This window comes from Otolemur garnettii, unplaced genomic scaffold, assembly GCF_000181295.1.
Source record: "Otolemur garnettii isolate 467f Iridium unplaced genomic scaffold, OtoGar3 scaffold00024, whole genome shotgun sequence".
NCBI classification, from domain to species: Eukaryota; Metazoa; Chordata; class Mammalia; order Primates; family Galagidae; genus Otolemur; species Otolemur garnettii.
The window spans coordinates 2147578-2163712 of NW_003852419.1; the positions used below are offsets into that span (position 1 = coordinate 2147578).

Sequence of the window (16135 nt, forward strand, 5' to 3'; positions counted from 1 at the left end):
TGAAATTGTTTCTTTAAAAGACCTCTATCTGATCTCTGAATATAAAGTACTTTCTGAGAAAAAAAAGGCAATGTGAGCAATCACAGTGCAAATGGTTGATAGATTTGATTACAAAAGATTTAAATATTTTTTAAACTTCTTTATATCAGATAAGATCATAAATATAACTAAAGAGAAAATATAAAACCCAGAATATTTCATGGATGGCTATTCTATCTTTGATAATATAAACAACTCTCATAGATTATGACTGTTAATATTGATAATTGGCTTTGAGCACATGTTTCAGGCCAAGCACTGAGTACAACTCCTCTTCCCCACTGAAAAACTTACTGTGGAGGCTAATTAGTGCTTGGACTCAGCCTGAGTCTTGTCCTCTCCTCTTCAGACATCATGTCCTTCACTACTCATTCTACCACCTTCTCCAGCAATTACCGGTCCCTGGGCTCAGTCCAGGCGCCTAACTACAGTGTCTGGCCTGCCAGCAACACAGCCAGCGTCTATGCAGGCGCCAGGGGCTTGGGCTCCAGGATCTCCAAGTTCCGCTCCATCAGCTTCTGGGGCAGCTGGGAGTCCAGGGGCCTGGCCATGGGGATGGTCGGGGGTCTCGCAGGAGTAGGGGGCATCCACACTGAGAAGGAGACCATATAAGAACTGAATGACCACCTGGCCTCCTACCTGGACAGAGTGAGGAACCTGGAGACTGATAATTGGAGGCTGGGGAGCAAAATCTGGGAACACCTGGAGAAGAAGGGGCCCCAGGTCAGAGACTGAGTGCATTACTTCAAGACCATAGAGGACCTGAGGGCTCAGGTCTTTGCCAATTCTGTGGACAATGCCTGCATCATTCTGCAGATTGACAATGCCCGTCTTGCTGCTGATGACTTTAGAGTCAAGTATGAGACAGAAATGGCCATGCGCCAATCTGTGGAGAGCGATATCCATGGGCTCTGCAAGGTCATTGATGACACCAATATCACTTGACACTGAAGGCTCTCAAGGAGGAGCTCCTCTTCATGAAGAAGAACCACGAGGAGGAAGTAAAAGTTCTACAAGCCCAGATTGCAGCTCTGGGTTGACTGTGGAGGTAGATGCTCCCAAATCCCAGGACCTGAGCAAGGTCATGGCAGACATGCGGGCCCAGTATGACAAGCTGGCTTGGAAGAACCAAGAAGAGCTGGCCAAGACCTGGTCCCAGAAGATTGAGGAGAACACCTCAGTGGTCACCTCAGTTTGCTGAGATCAGAACTGCTAAGACAGTGCTCACAGAGCTGATGCATACAGTCCAGTCCTTGAGATCGAACCGGTCTCCATGAGAAATCAGAAGTCCAGGTTGGAGGACAGCCTGAGGGAGGTGGAGGCCCACTACACCATGCAGATGGAGCAACTCAATGGGGTCCTGCTGCATTTGGAGTCAGAGCTGGCACAGACCTGGGCAGAGGGGCAGCACTAGGCCCAGGAGTATGAGGCACTGCTGAACATCAAGGTCAAGCTAGAGGCTGAGATCACCACCTACTGCCACCTACTGGAAGACGGGGAGGACTTCAACCTTGGTGATGCCCTGGACAGCAGCAACTCCATGCAAACCATCCAAAAGACCACTGCCCACAGGATAGCGGAAGGCAAAGTGGTGTCTGAGACCAACGACACCAAAGTTCTGAGACACTGAGGCAGTAGAGCAGTGTGCCCTTATACCAATAAAGAGTTCAGAGGTCACTGGAAAAAAAATAGTGCTTGGGACTCAACTCTAATAAAAGATATGCAAATTTTAAAAATGGTAAAGCTTTTACTATCTCAGATTGCCAAACATATAAAAATTATGCTAATGAAATTATTGTGAGGAAGCACCCTAATACACCACGAGTGGGAGTGTAAATTGGTATAAACACTTTGGAAAACACTTTGAAAGTGTGTTTCAGGAGTTCCTAAGGCCGGGCATGGTGACTCACGCCTGTAATCCTAGAACTCTGGGAGGCCAAGGCAGGTGGATTGTTTCAGCTCAGGAATTCAAGACCAGCCTGATCAAGAGTCTCCACTAAAAATAGAGAAAACTATTTCTAGTGGGTCCTTGTAGTTCCAACTACTCGGGAGGCTGAAGAAAGAGAATCACTTGAGCCCAAGAGTTTGAGGTTGCTGTGAGCTGACACCATGGCCCTCTACCAAGGGCGTCAAAGTGCAACTCTGTCTCAAAAAATAAATAAGAGTCCCTAAAAACTCCATAATTCTGTTTCAAAAACTATATGCTAAGGAAGTGACCATAAATGCAGCTAAAGATTTATGTATAAGTTAATCAGATACAATATTATTTAAAAAATAGATTTCTTAAATATTTCAAACACAGAAAATATGTCCTTTGTGGTTAACATATGTTAACTGTCATAATATATTTTATCAGTGAGAAATTAGTAACCATCTAGGTGTTCATCAGTAGAGAGTTGACTAAATAAATATGATATGTCCATATATGTAATAGAATATCCTGTTACCATTAAAACTTGTCTGTAAAGAATTTTTAGCAGCAAAAGAGTGTTCATATGCTATTAGTAACATCCAGAAATTATAATCTTCTATATTTAGTATAATTCAACTATGTAAAAATTTAATCTATGGGCGGTGCCTCTGGTTCAGTGAGTAGGTGCAGGCCCCATATACCGAGGGTGGCAGGTTCAAACCTAGCCCTCACCAAACTGCAACAAAAAAATAGCCAAGCGTTGTGGCAGGCACCCAAGAGAATCGCCTAAGCCCACAAGCTGGAGGTTGCTGTGAGCTGTGATGCCACAGCACTGTACTGAGGGCAACAAAGTGAGCCCCTTTTTTTTCTGTCTCTAAAAAAAAAAAAGAAAATTTAATCTACATATATATATTTTCCTAGAGGGAAAAAAGATCAGTAGTTATCTTTGAAGAATGGGGGGTATTATTTGAATGGGGGAGGGTATTATTTTCTTCTTTAAATTTTCTGGATTTCCAAAGTATTCTGTATGTCTTACTCTGAGAGTCGCATTTTAAATTTGACAGAATCCATTGTATTTCTTAAAAGAATATTAGTTAGGTTGTTCATTCTAGTCTCTTAACCTGTATCACTTTCCTAAATGTTGTCATGCTTTTTCTAAGAAGCATCTATAGAGAATTAAAAAAATGTGAATAATGGGAAAATGTAATATGAGCACAATTCAAGTGAGCCTGCCTCTGAACTATTTGACTAAATGGTTTTTAGTTATTACTTAAAAATTAAAGAAAGTAGTTCTGATTCCATCTAAAAGTTTTCTACTGTTTATGTAAGTTTGGGGTTTTTTTTTTAGGTAATCAAAACTGTATTTTGGTTAACATTTCTATTGATATGTTCTGATTTTAAGGACACTTGGCTTTATCATCTGACTGTCGCCGCTGGAAGTAACAATGTCAGTGTTGGATCTGAATTTGAACAACTTGTTTGCAAATTGCTAAATATAGAAGGGGAACCTTGTAAGTTCATGAACATATAAGGCTCTATGGTTTATGAATTGGACTGTAGCCTAATGGACTTTTCACTTTGTGGTTTCTTGTTTCCCTGCAACACGTCTACCTTGTCATTGCCTTTGCTTATCATGGGCCCCCATTCTCACTGTGGTTCTTTGGCTCCAAGGACACTGTCACTCCCTACTATGCTGTGTCTTATCAGATCCCCCTGTGTTTGCTCACATTGTTCCTCCACTTGGAATGCTCCCTTCCTTGGTATTCTCACCAACATGCTAAAACCCTATGTAGCCTTACAGGATGTAGCTGGCTAAAACCCAGCCAGCCCACTCCAGCTCAGCATCTGGCTTTAAAAGGAGCTTAATCAATGTTAAAATTATGTCCTAATGCACTTTGCCACTTAACTCTTTGAGAGCATTTGTAGCTTAGCATTGAAATTAATTTTTTATGGGTAATATTTCTGCATTGAGAGTCTAGGTTCTATCATATACCTTACATACTAACAGAGACCACATTTTAGTTGCAATGTCCAACACAGGTATTTAGTAAATGTTGACTTTAGAAATGATTTCAAGTTCACCCTTATCTTTTTATTTCCTCTTCTTCTTCTCCTCTCTAGATCTTTCCTCAGCTCCTCCTCGTGTAGAGTCGTCTCCCTACCTAGGCTGCCACTTTTAAATAATATGTTGGTGCAGCCTAGTAAATTAGGAGCCAACTCTTCTAGATTATCCAAAACCGAGCATGATTATCCCAATGGCCTGGTAACCAAAATAAGAAGATGTTGCCAAAGGTTTCTCCTGGCCTGTGCGACTTGAAGTACACCAAGCCTAAATGAGCTATTTTTAAATCCTAAAGGGTTAATTTAATGGGAGGCCAGTAAATGATTTGTTGAGTTTTCTATTCATGTTTTATTCTATATTTAGCCTCTCAGATATGGAGACACCCTACTTTGTGTCACAGCAAAGAAGGAATCATTTCCCCTCTGACAACACTGCCTTCTGAAGCTCTGCAGACAGAAGCTATTAAACTATTTAAGGTAAAATAGTTATATAGAGTTAAGTAATTTAATTTAGGTGGGAAAAAGTAATAATTTGGGTTACAAAGTTTTACTCTTTTCCAAGAAAATTCAAAATGTGATGATTATTAAGAAAATCTATTGAAATAAAACTAGGTGAACTTTATTAATATATATTTTCTGAGTGAGGACTTGGAATTTACTGAAATAAGATCTGTATGGTTTGGATAGTATAAAATACTTGGTTTTAGAGAATCGTTTCCCCTTTAACCTCTCAAGTGGAAAGATTTTTCATATCATGCCGAACTCAGCATTGGGAAAGGGGTGAGTGCTCTTCCCTCTCTGGGGCTACTCTTAAATTCTTATCTCTCAACCTCTATTAGAAATCCCTAATCACTTGAAACTTGTCATTCATCTGTATCACTTTTTTTGTTGTTGTTGTTGCTGTTTTTGGCTGGGGCTGGGTTTGAACCCACCACCTCTGGCCTATGGGGCTGGCGCCCTACTCCTTTGAGCCACAGGCACCACCCCATCTGTATCAGTCTTTATCCCCCATCTCTCTCATCATTTACCTTCTAGTAACTCCTCAAATGTCATTAAGGATTTTGGCTCCAAGTCACATTCTTTCCCTCTCCTTCAAATCATGCAAATGACTTTATTATCACTTTCTCATCAATGCCATAATTTTAAGATTCTTGACCTTTAACTTAATTTCAATAAGCTTCACCTCTGGTCTACTTCATCTTCCCATTCTCCATGTCCACAACTGACTTCACCACCCCTTACACATATGCCTCCTGTAAAGGTTTAAATGCTCTTAATATAATATCTCTTTCTTTAACCATAATCCTAGCCTTCTTTAACCATAATCCTAACCATAATCGTAGCTCTTTTATTATTATTATTGTTGTTGTTATTACTCTTCTACTTTTTGTCTCTGAGATCATAACTTTCTCGTGGCTTTTCTTCCTTCCTATGCAGTCTGGTCTACTCTGATAGTTCCCGGGGACCCAGATCCCAAGGAGATCAGTGCTGTGTTGTCTGCTCCCAGGGTAACCAGTGCCCGCTGCTGCAGAGCACCAGACAGCCACGTAGGCTGGAACCAATATAAATCCATGCTCTTCATTCCTTTGGACACCTTTCTGTTTCTTTGATTGTCTTTGGTCACATCCTCCTCAAATTTCCTACTCAGTGTTATAACAAGAAACTTGCCTTCTATTACGTTGAGAAATTAGAGGACATCAGACATGATTACCTCGAATAGCTCCCCTTCATCTGTTTTCTCCTCCACTCCTTCTCTCAGAACATGGTACCTTCTGGGGGTTTCGGTTTCAGTCATTCTTTTCCCTCTAGTCTTCTTACAGCCTCATTCTCTCTTTTTTTTTGGCTGCTTCTCTACATTTCTCTAATCTCAAATAATCACTTGTTTATTAGATATTGTTATGGAATTATTATTAATTTGCCATGTTATGGTGATGGCACAATGGCTGTGGAAAAAGTTTATCAATTGGAGATCTATCCTGAAGTATTTATTGGTAAAGTAATATGATATATATTTAAAAGACCCTAGAAAAAAAATAGAGGTGGGGAGTGGAACAAGTTTGGCAAAATGCTGATTATTATTGACTCTGGGTGATGGGCACCTGGGAGATCATTAAGCTGTTCTCCTTTTGTTCACTTTAAAAGTCTATAGTAGAATTTTTTTTTTAAATCCATCTGCAGAATGCACAAATACTCAAAGCAAGAAAGAGTATGCAAATATATTTGAAAATCTGGATGAAGTGATTAATTGTATAAGAAAATGGCCAAAACTGATTCCACAAGAAAATAAAAATCTAAACGAAGAATCTATAAAACTTCATGTATAGATAATTTAAGGACTATTTAAATTATCCCAAAGTGTAGAAAAGAAAGAAATTTTTCAAAATCTATTTTTTTTCTTTTACTTTTTATTGTGGAAAATTTCCAGCATATGTAAGGATAGAAAGAATATTATAATAAAGTCTGTGATGCCCATCACCCAGATCCACAGTCAGCAACACATGTCCTGTCTTATTTTATTCTGCCATCTCCACTACTCCCTGACCGTGAATGATTTTGAAGTAATCCTCAATCACCATCTCACATATTTTCTTTGTGAACTTTGTGAAGTGATTATTAGATACCAAACCCCAGCATATAGTATAGAATAAGAGAGCATTTCATGCAAAATAATTAAATATTAGCAATCAGAATCCAGCATCATAGTAACAGAATATTAAATCACTCCAACTCCTTAAACAATAATCCAATTTAAAAATGGGCAAAAGAATCTGAATAGTCATTTCAAAAATATATATATACAAATGGCCAACAGGGCTTGGCATCTGTGGCTCAAGCGGCTAAGGTGCCAGCCACATACACCTGAGCTGGTGGGTTCAAATCCAGCCCCAGCCCCCCAAACAACAATGACGGCTGCAATCAAAAAATAGCCGGGCATTGTGGTGGGCGCCTGTGGTCCCAGCTACTTGGGAGGTGGAGACAGGAGACTTGCTTGAGCCCAGGAGTTGGAGGTTGCTGTGAGCTGTGAGGCTACGGCACTCTACCCAGGGCAACAGCTTGAGGCTGTTTCAAAAAAAAAAAAAAAGAAAATGGCCAACAGGTACATTAAAAAAAAAATGCTGAGTATTACTAATCATCAGGGAATGGAAATCAAAACCACAATGAGATATCATCTCACCCCAGTTAAAATGGCTATTATCAAAAAGACAGAAAATAACAGATGCTGGTGAGGATGCAGAAAAAGGGGGAACACTCGTAAACTGTTGCTGGGAATGTAAATTAGCACAACTCTGGAAAACAGCATGGCGGTTCCTGAAAAATTAAAAATAGAACTACCATGTGACCCAGCAGTCCCCCTGCTGGGTATTTATCAAAAAGAAAGAAAAGCTATATATTGAAGAGATGTCATTGCACTTTTCATAATAGTCAAGACACATACTCAACTTATTTCCATTTATCAATGGACAAAAACGTCTCAAAAAAAATAATATTCCCAGCACCAGCACAAAGAAATAATAAATGTTTGAGGTTATGGATATCACAGTTTATTTGATTTGATCATACATATTTTATGCACTTATGTACCCCATAAATATATTTAATTATTATGTATTAATAAAATTTTAAAAATGAGAAAAAAGAATATTAAATCATGACTAAGATTTATTCCAGGAAATCAAGGATATGGCTAAATATTAGGATATCTATTAATACTACTTATTATTTACTAATCATCTCTATAGATGCTGAAAAGACATTTTTTTTTTTTTTTTGAGACAGAGCCTCAAGCTATCCCCCTGGGTAGAGTGCCGTGGCTTCACAGCTCACAGCAACCTCCAACTCCTGGGCTCAAGCGAGTCTCCTGCCTCGGCCTCCCAAGTAGCTGGGACCACAGGCGCCCACCACAACGCCTGGCTATTTTTTGGTTGCAGCCGTCATTGTTGTTTGGCGGGTCCGGGCTGGATTCGAACCTGCCACCTTAGGTGTATGTGGCTGGCACCTTAGCCGCTTGAGCCACAGGCATCGAGCCTGAAAAGACATTTGACAAATACAACATTCATAACATAGCAATAGATAGATACTTCCTTAACATGATAACACATTCCTATCTTAGCTAAAAGCGGGTATCATGCTTTTTGGAGAAACATTAGAAGTATTTCCACTAAAGTGAAGAACAAAACAAGGATATTCTGCATTATTATGCTTTAATCTTTCAATGAAACTATCAATTATATGAATTTCAGCATTATTATTATTTAAAGATCACAAAAAAAATCCACTGTCCAACAATATAAAATTTACAATGTTGTTGGACAAAGTGGCTCACACCTATAATCCTAGCCCTCTGGGAAGCCAAGCTGGGTGGATTGCTTGAGGTCAGGAGTTGGAGACCAGCCTGAGCAAAAGCAAGACCCCCATCTCTAGTAAAAATAGAAAAACTAGCCGGGTGTAGTGGCACATACTTATAGTCCCAGCTACTCAGGAAGCTGAGGCAAGAGGATTACTCAAGCCCAAGAGTTTGAGGTTGCTGTGAACTGTGATACCATGGCACTCTACTGAGGGCAACATAGTGAGAATCTGTCTCAAAAAAAAAATCTATAGATATAGATAGATAGATAGATAATACAAATGATGGTAAACAAGGACATTTCTGTGTATTATTATTATTACATTAAAATTTTTTCCAACACACTTAGTGGGTTATATCAACAAACATTTTGTTTTAGATGGTGGAGAATGTGGAAGCACTTTATTTGGGTGGACTTGGCTCAGAGTGTCATATAGTTACTGTCATGCAGTCAGTGGGACAGGAGTTGTCTGAAGATTTGATGGTCTGAAGTCCTTCAGGCTCTCTCATGCAGCTGTTGTCAAGAAGCCGCAGTTCCTCACTACACGGGCCTCCCCATATGAGCAACTCAAAACATGGCAGCTGCCTTACTCCAGAGCAAATGATATAAGACTGAAAGAGAGAGCGTGGCCAAGGTGGAAGCCACATTGTTTTTTGTAACTGAATTTCAGAATGGCATGCCAAATTCTACCAGTTACACAGACCAAGACTGGTATGATATGGAAGGGGATTACCTAAGTGTCTGATTATTAAGAGGTGGAAAAAACTGGAAGCAATTTTGGAGGTTGGCTGCCATGGTTCATATGTTCAGGAAAGTAGAAGAAAATAAGAACATTTCAAGGAGAGTAATAGAAGATATTTAAAGATCCAAATGGAAGAGTTAGAGATGAAAAATGCAATGGCTAAAATGAAAAGTATACTGGATAAGACTAACATGTATTTTGAAGTTCTGTTATTAAGTATAAGAATGTTTAGGATTGTTATATCCTCTAGATGAACTGACCTCTTTATCATTATAAAATGACCCTCTTTAATCTCTGGCAGAATTCTTTGCTCTGAAATCTGCCTTGTCTGCTATAATAGTATAGCCACTCCAGATTTCTTTTGATTAGTGTTATCATAATATATCTTTCCCCATCATTTTAAACAAAAACCATTGTGGAAAAGAAAATCAATCTCATTCATGTAGAACAAATCTAATCATTCCTCACTTTGAGTATATCATTTTTTTGTTTAATTTAGACCTGCCAACTTTTTATAAATGCTGCAGTTGACTCCCCTGCGATTGATTACCACATATCTCTAGCCCAGAGTGCTTTGCAAATCTGTCTGACACATCCTGAGCTACAGAATGAAATTTGCTGTCAGCTTATTAAACAGACAAGGCGAAGACAGCCACAAAGTCAACCAGGACCATTGCAGGTACTTATTGATACATATACATGCAATGTAAAGTGATGTTCTTTTCTGATTGCAAGAATGATACACGTTTAGTATAGATACTTGGAAAAATACAAAAAGTAAACGAGGAAAAATAGCTATTAATATTTTAATGTGTATTATTTTGATTTATTTATATGTTCATATATAAGTGTAAATGTGTGTAAGTATGTTCACACTCAAACAGTTTTTCATAGTACTGGAGTTACAGTGTGCATACTTCTTTTTAAAACTATGGAACATAATAATTTCCCCTGTATCTTCTTCAAAACATTAACGGTTACATTACTATGTATTTGAGATTTCTCAAATTTTTTTTTTTTAAGACAAAGTCTCACTATGTCACCCTGGATAGAGTACCATAGTGTCACAGCTCACAGCAACCTCAAACTCTTGGGCTTAAGCGATTTTTCTTGCCTCAGCCTCCCAAGTAGCTGGGACTATAGGCACCTGCCACAATGCCCAGCTATTTTTTGGTTGTAGCTGTCATTGTTGTTTGGTAAGGCTGGGCTGGATTCGAACTACCAGCTCTGGTGTATGTGGCTGGCACTCTAGCCACTTGAGCTACAGGCGCCGAGCCTCTCAATCTTTCTATAATAAAAACCTATATAGTAAACATCTTTGAACCTAAATCTTGTGTAGAGGTCCAGTGACTTCTTTTGAATCCATTGCTAGAATTCTCCTTTATCTTCAGCAATATCCAGTGTAATTCTCAATTCTTTCCAAGTAAAACCGATATTTTCACTTTTGATTTAGGATGCATTTGTTTAATTGTTAGTGTATTTGAATATATTTTTCAGGTGTTTTATGGTCATATGTGTTTACTTTTTAATTAATATCTATTTTATCTTTGCTTACTTGACTTCCTTGTTAACCACAGGCTAAGTCAGGAATTTCTTAACCTAGCATACAGAACTCTCTTGGATTTTTTTTTTTTTGACAGAGAGCCTCAAGCTGTCCCCCTGGGTAGAGTGCTGTGGCATCACAGCTCACAGCAACCTCCAACTCTTGGGCTCAAACGAGTCTCCTGCTTGAGCCTCCCAAGTAGCTGGGACCACAGGCACCCGCCACAATGCCCGGCTATTTTTTGGTTGCAGCTGTTGTTGTGTGGCTGGCCCAGGCTGGATTCAAACCCGCCAGCTCAGGTGTATGTGGCTGGCGCCCTAGCCACATGAGTCACAGGCGCCGAGCCTGGATCCAGATTTTGTAGGACTTGAAGCTTCTATAATTTGGGAAATGTTATTTAACAAAAAGAGTATAACATCTATTACTTTTGCACATTTTAATAAACATAGGACCATGTAAACACAGTTGATAGGGCCCTTCTCAGGGGCCTGTACCCAAGAGGATTCTGAAGCTTAGGTGTTATATGCATCAAGATCATGTCATTATCTGGCTATACTGGCCTCCTCTTTCTCTACTACCTGCCTCTAGCATGCAATGAATGAATAAACTCTCCCATTTAAGCATACCCTGCCTTTGCAGTACTCTGCACCTTGTAGGATTCCTCTTCCCTGGGTGCCCCTTTCTCCTTCCCACATGTAAACTTTACATTCCAGCCCGAGTACCACATTCCAAGTGTTTGGTTATACTTTAAAACTTTTGATACATGGTATAACTATGTTGTATTATAATTTAATCTTTTAATATACAACTGTCCTCTACTAGACTGTAGGTTCTTCGAGGTTTTTGGTGGGGGCTGGTTTGAACCCACCACCTCTGGCTTATCGGGTCAGCGCCCTACTCCTTTGAGCCACAGGCACCACCTGACTGCAGGCTCTTCAAGGGCAGGATCAGTGCCTACTCCCTACATGCTTTTTATTTGTTTATTTTTTATTTTTTTGAGACAGAGCCTCAAGCTGTCACCCTGGGTAGAGTGCCATGGCATCACAGCTCACAGCAACCTTAAACTCCTGGGCTTAAGCGATTCTCTTGCCTCAGCCTCCCAAGTAGCTGGGACTACAGGTGCTCACCACAACGCCCGCCTGTGTTTTGGTTGTAGTTGTCATTGTTGTTTGGCAGGCCCAGGCTGGATTCGAACCTGACAGCTCTGTGGCTTGCACCTTAGCCAGTTGAGCTACAGGCACCGAGCCCCTACATGCTTTTTAATACAGCATTTTAAAATGAAGTTATACTTGCTTAATGACAATAATAATGTAAAAAGAAGAATATACAACAGAGAAAGGAAAAATAAAAATCACATATAATCCTGTGTAACTTCTGTTAATATTTTCATACTTGTCCCTTATTTATGTGTATGTATTTATGTACATACTACATATGTGTGTGCATGTGTGTGTGGGTAGGTAGGTTTTGGTTTGGGACATATGGGATTTTACTATTTTGAAATCTGCCTTTCTTAAAATTGTTACTTACATTTTAATGAATGAGTAGATGCATGAATGAACAAAAAGGAAACACATCTCTAATCTTTAAGTGTGGTATTAAAAGGGGCCAACATATCTACTTGTGTTTCCTATTTCAATCCTAGACAGTCATATACACAACTAGATGGATAATGGATCTGACCCAAGGTCATGTTTTTATGGGTTTAATATATTATTAATGGTCTAAACAGATAATGTATGTGTAGAAGAAACAAAACATTTTTGGAGTCAAGAGAGGCCATCTCAGCCCCTTGCTCCGCCAGCCTCTGTCCATCACACTCATCCTGGAAGTCGGACTGGCGTGCGGTCTCTCACCTGTGGTGTTTCTCTCTGCCCAGGGCTGGCAGCTCTTGGCTCTCTGTGTCGGGCTCTTCCTTCCCCATCATCCTTTCCTGTGGCTTCTCAGGCTGCACCTAAAGATGAACGCAGATTCCAGGTGTGCAGAAAACTAATCAGCTGAACCGCTTATGTGGCCTCGGAAAGTCTACAATAAATCATAAGTATTTAGTAACCTGCTACATTTTCAGAGAATGTGTGGAAGAAATGTTGGTACAGGAAGCCTTTGGTTATTATTTATGTGGAGCTTAGAAAATATTTTCTCTGTAATGTTAAATCTCTTAAGGGAGATTACAGTAAAAGCTTGAGAAACTGACAATAGTTTCAAGTGAAAAGTCTATATGCATTTCAAGTATGAATGACTCGGCACTGGTGAGTGTTGATTCAATAAAAGCAACAACTTATTTCCTTAGTTTCCCCTTTTACTGTTTTTCTCCACATTGACTTCTTTTTATGTGGAAAACTTCCTGTGTGGTCTTCCCTCTTTTTATAATTATAGGTATGTGAATTACTTCAGAATTCTTACTCCCTTGAAAAAGACATTTAAAATCCGATTTTCAAAATGGCTTTCTTTCTGTGGGACCAAGGGCTCTCAACCAAGACTTATTCAGGATCATTTTATCCACCCAAGAGCAATGTGTTAGGTTGGTTAATTACATTCTGGGACTAAAACAAACAAACACGGTGAAAGAAACAAACAAGCAGAAAAAATCTTGGCAGCAATGGGAAAAGGTCCTGCTGTTATGCAAAATGCATCTTCATTTTTGGGCTTCTGTATCAAGGTCATGTGATTTCAGCGGCAGTCACTGAGGAGCCCCCAGATAAAGGTTAACATTTTCGAGTCTGCCTGCAAGGTACTTGAGTACAAATATATTAGTTTGCTTTTATAAACAGAATAAAGATTACAACAAAAGAGGGCAAAGAAAGATTTTATCCAGCTTTTACATTTATTTACTCAGTTTTAATTCTTAACTTCTTGTTTTGTTTTGTCTTGTTTTTGTTTTTTTTAAGACAGAGTTTTATTCTGTCACCCTGGGTAGAGTGCCATGGCATCATACTCATAGCAACCTCCAACTCTTGGGCTCAAGAGATCCTCTTGCCTCAGCCTCCCAAGCAGCTGGGACTACAGGCTCCCACGGCAACACTCGGCTGTTTTTTAAGAGACAAGGTCTCATCTTGCTCAGGCTGGTCTCGAACTCCTGAGCTCAAGCAGTCTCTCCACTTCAGCCTCCCAAAGTGTTAGATTACGGGCATGAGCCACCACGCCCGGCTCATTCTCTTGCCTGGGCTAGAGTGCATGGTGTCAGTCATAGCAACCTCAAACTTGTGGGTTTAAGGGATCCTCTTGCCTTAGCCTCCTCAGTAGCTGGGGTTACACATGCCTGCCATGAAGTCCAGTCTAACTTTTCTATTTTTAATAGAGACAGGGTTTCATTCTTGCTCAGACTGGTCCCAAACTCCTGAGCTCAGGTGGTCCTCTTGCCTCAGCCTGCCAGAGTGCTAGGATTATAGATGTGAGCCTCCATACCCACACTAAAAATGCTCAGCAGTGTTTTATCTGGTAAAGAAGGAAAATATTTTATTTTTATTTTTATTTGAAGACATTTTCTTACCTTATTTAGTAGTCAAGTATTACATTCCATGTTCTTCAAAATAAAACTCTGTTGTATCATGTTTTTTTTTAGTTACTCTATATTATTCATACAATTATTTTCTTTATATTCATTGATATGAAATCACTACATGTTGACTATATATGACTGGTAATTTCCAGTGCAGTTTGTGATTAAAATAATGTAAAATACATGAAGAATTCTTTGTGGGTATGTTTGAGTCAGTCAGTTGCAAAAGTAAAGAAATTGGAATTTGAGAAAAGTTGCAGTAGTTTAATATTATCATTCAAAAAGAAAATTTGGCTCGGCGCCTGTGGCTCAAGTGGCTAAGGTGCCAGCCACATACACCTAAGGTGGCGGGTTCGAATCCCCAGCCCAGGCCCGCCAAACAACAATAATGGCTGCAACCAAAAAATAGCCGGGCGTTGTGGTGGGCACCTGTGGTCCCAGCTACTTGGGAGGCTGAGGCAGGAGACTCGCTTGAGCCCAGGAGTTGGAGGTTGCTGTGAGCAGTGAAGCCATGGCACTCTACCAGGGGGACAGCTTGAGGCTCTGTCTCAAAAAAAAAAAAAAAAAAGAAAATTTATGATTAAAAGTAGCATAATACATTGTAATAACGTACAAAGGAAGCATTCTTGATGGTTGCATATATTAGGTTGTCAATTAAATTTATTTTTAGATTTTATCTTAAGTTTTGTATTATAGGACAGAATTTGGAAAATATGCCATTTACTGCCAGCGATGTGTGGAAAGAACACAACAGAATGGAGACCGAGAAGCAAGACCCTCAAGAATGGAAATTCTTTCAACACTTCTTAGGAATCCTTATCATCATTCATTGCCCTTCAGTATACCGGTGCACTTCATGAACGGGATCTATCAGGTAGGTTAGTGTCTGTACCTTAATGAAAACATACTTACTTAAGAATCCTAGGGTGCAACTTCTGTGGAATAAGGGAGTAAGACTGTCTGCCTACCTCTGTCAGCAGAGATAAACATGAAAATGTATTCAGCCTTCTATCAAAACAGCTGAGTTTCGAAACAGTTTTGCTAAAAAGGATTAGCAGTAAAAAACAAATCCATATTGAACCAAATAATGTGTGGGTTTTCCTGCCATTATAATTCTGACAGAGAAAACAAGAAACTCCGCACTTGAGGTTTTTCCCAACCAGTGCATCTGCTTGGTGTGGAAATAATTACTAACATTGGGTGTGTACAATTTTAGTCTTTTTATAAATCTCTAAATCTCATTAATTATCTGAGAAAACTTCCTGGGGCCCTCCCAATTCTCATATCTAGATGCCCACTTATTAACTTACGCAAACATATTCCGATGCTAGTAATTAGTCTGTGCAGCCATAAGCCCTTTATCACAGATTTCAGATACTTGACTGCCTACTATAAAGACAAACATTAAAAACATAAGTGTTCATTAATTTAACATTTCTTATTGATTTTCTTTCATTTACTTAAAGATTGCATGTTATATTATAGTTCTTGGCTTGCTTCTAAAGGGTAAACATAATATCTCTACAAACTGTCAAATGGTCTTTCTATTTTCAATTCATGTCTATTGGCTGAAGCTGATTTCTGAATTCTTATAGCAAGCTGACTACTGAGGTAGACTTGTTAATTTTCTCCAATGGAGCTTAGAAAAAAAAGTTTAAGCACCTGCAGAAATAGATGTTGTCATTAATCACACATTAAATATGCCTTGCTGTACCCGAAATCTCAGTGAAAAAATCATATGTATTTTTTATTAAAAGAGAACTACGTTGTTATTTCTGTCTAGGTAGTAGGGTTTGATGCATCCACCACAGTGGAAGAATTTTTGAATACTTTGAACCAGGACACAGGAATGAGGAAGCCAGCCCAGTCTGGATTTGCATTGTTCACTGATGATCCTTCTGGCAGAGATTTAGAGCATTGTCTTCAAGGAAACATCAAGGTGAAACCAAGTCCTTTTAAGGAGCCAAACCTAGCAAACAGCAAAGAAAATAAA

General features: G+C 39.3%; 1 protein-coding gene and 1 pseudogene across 1 annotated transcript in view; both read left to right on the plus strand.

The window, feature by feature from the left end:
• PLEKHH2 (pleckstrin homology, MyTH4 and FERM domain containing H2) overlaps positions 1–16135 on the plus strand; it is a 115590-nt gene that overhangs the window by 67811 nt on the left and 31644 nt on the right. The window contains exons 17-24 of the mRNA XM_023512058.1: positions 389–604; positions 993–1231; positions 3354–3462; positions 4377–4489; positions 9600–9779; positions 12523–12620; positions 14839–15016; positions 15926–16081. Coding sequence (XP_023367826.1) covers positions 389–604; positions 993–1231; positions 3354–3462; positions 4377–4489; positions 9600–9779; positions 12523–12620; positions 14839–15016; positions 15926–16081 — 1289 coding nt within the window. The remainder of the gene's footprint in view (positions 1–388; positions 605–992; positions 1232–3353; positions 3463–4376; positions 4490–9599; positions 9780–12522; positions 12621–14838; positions 15017–15925; positions 16082–16135) is intronic.
• Positions 394–1669, plus strand: LOC100966565 (annotated as a pseudogene).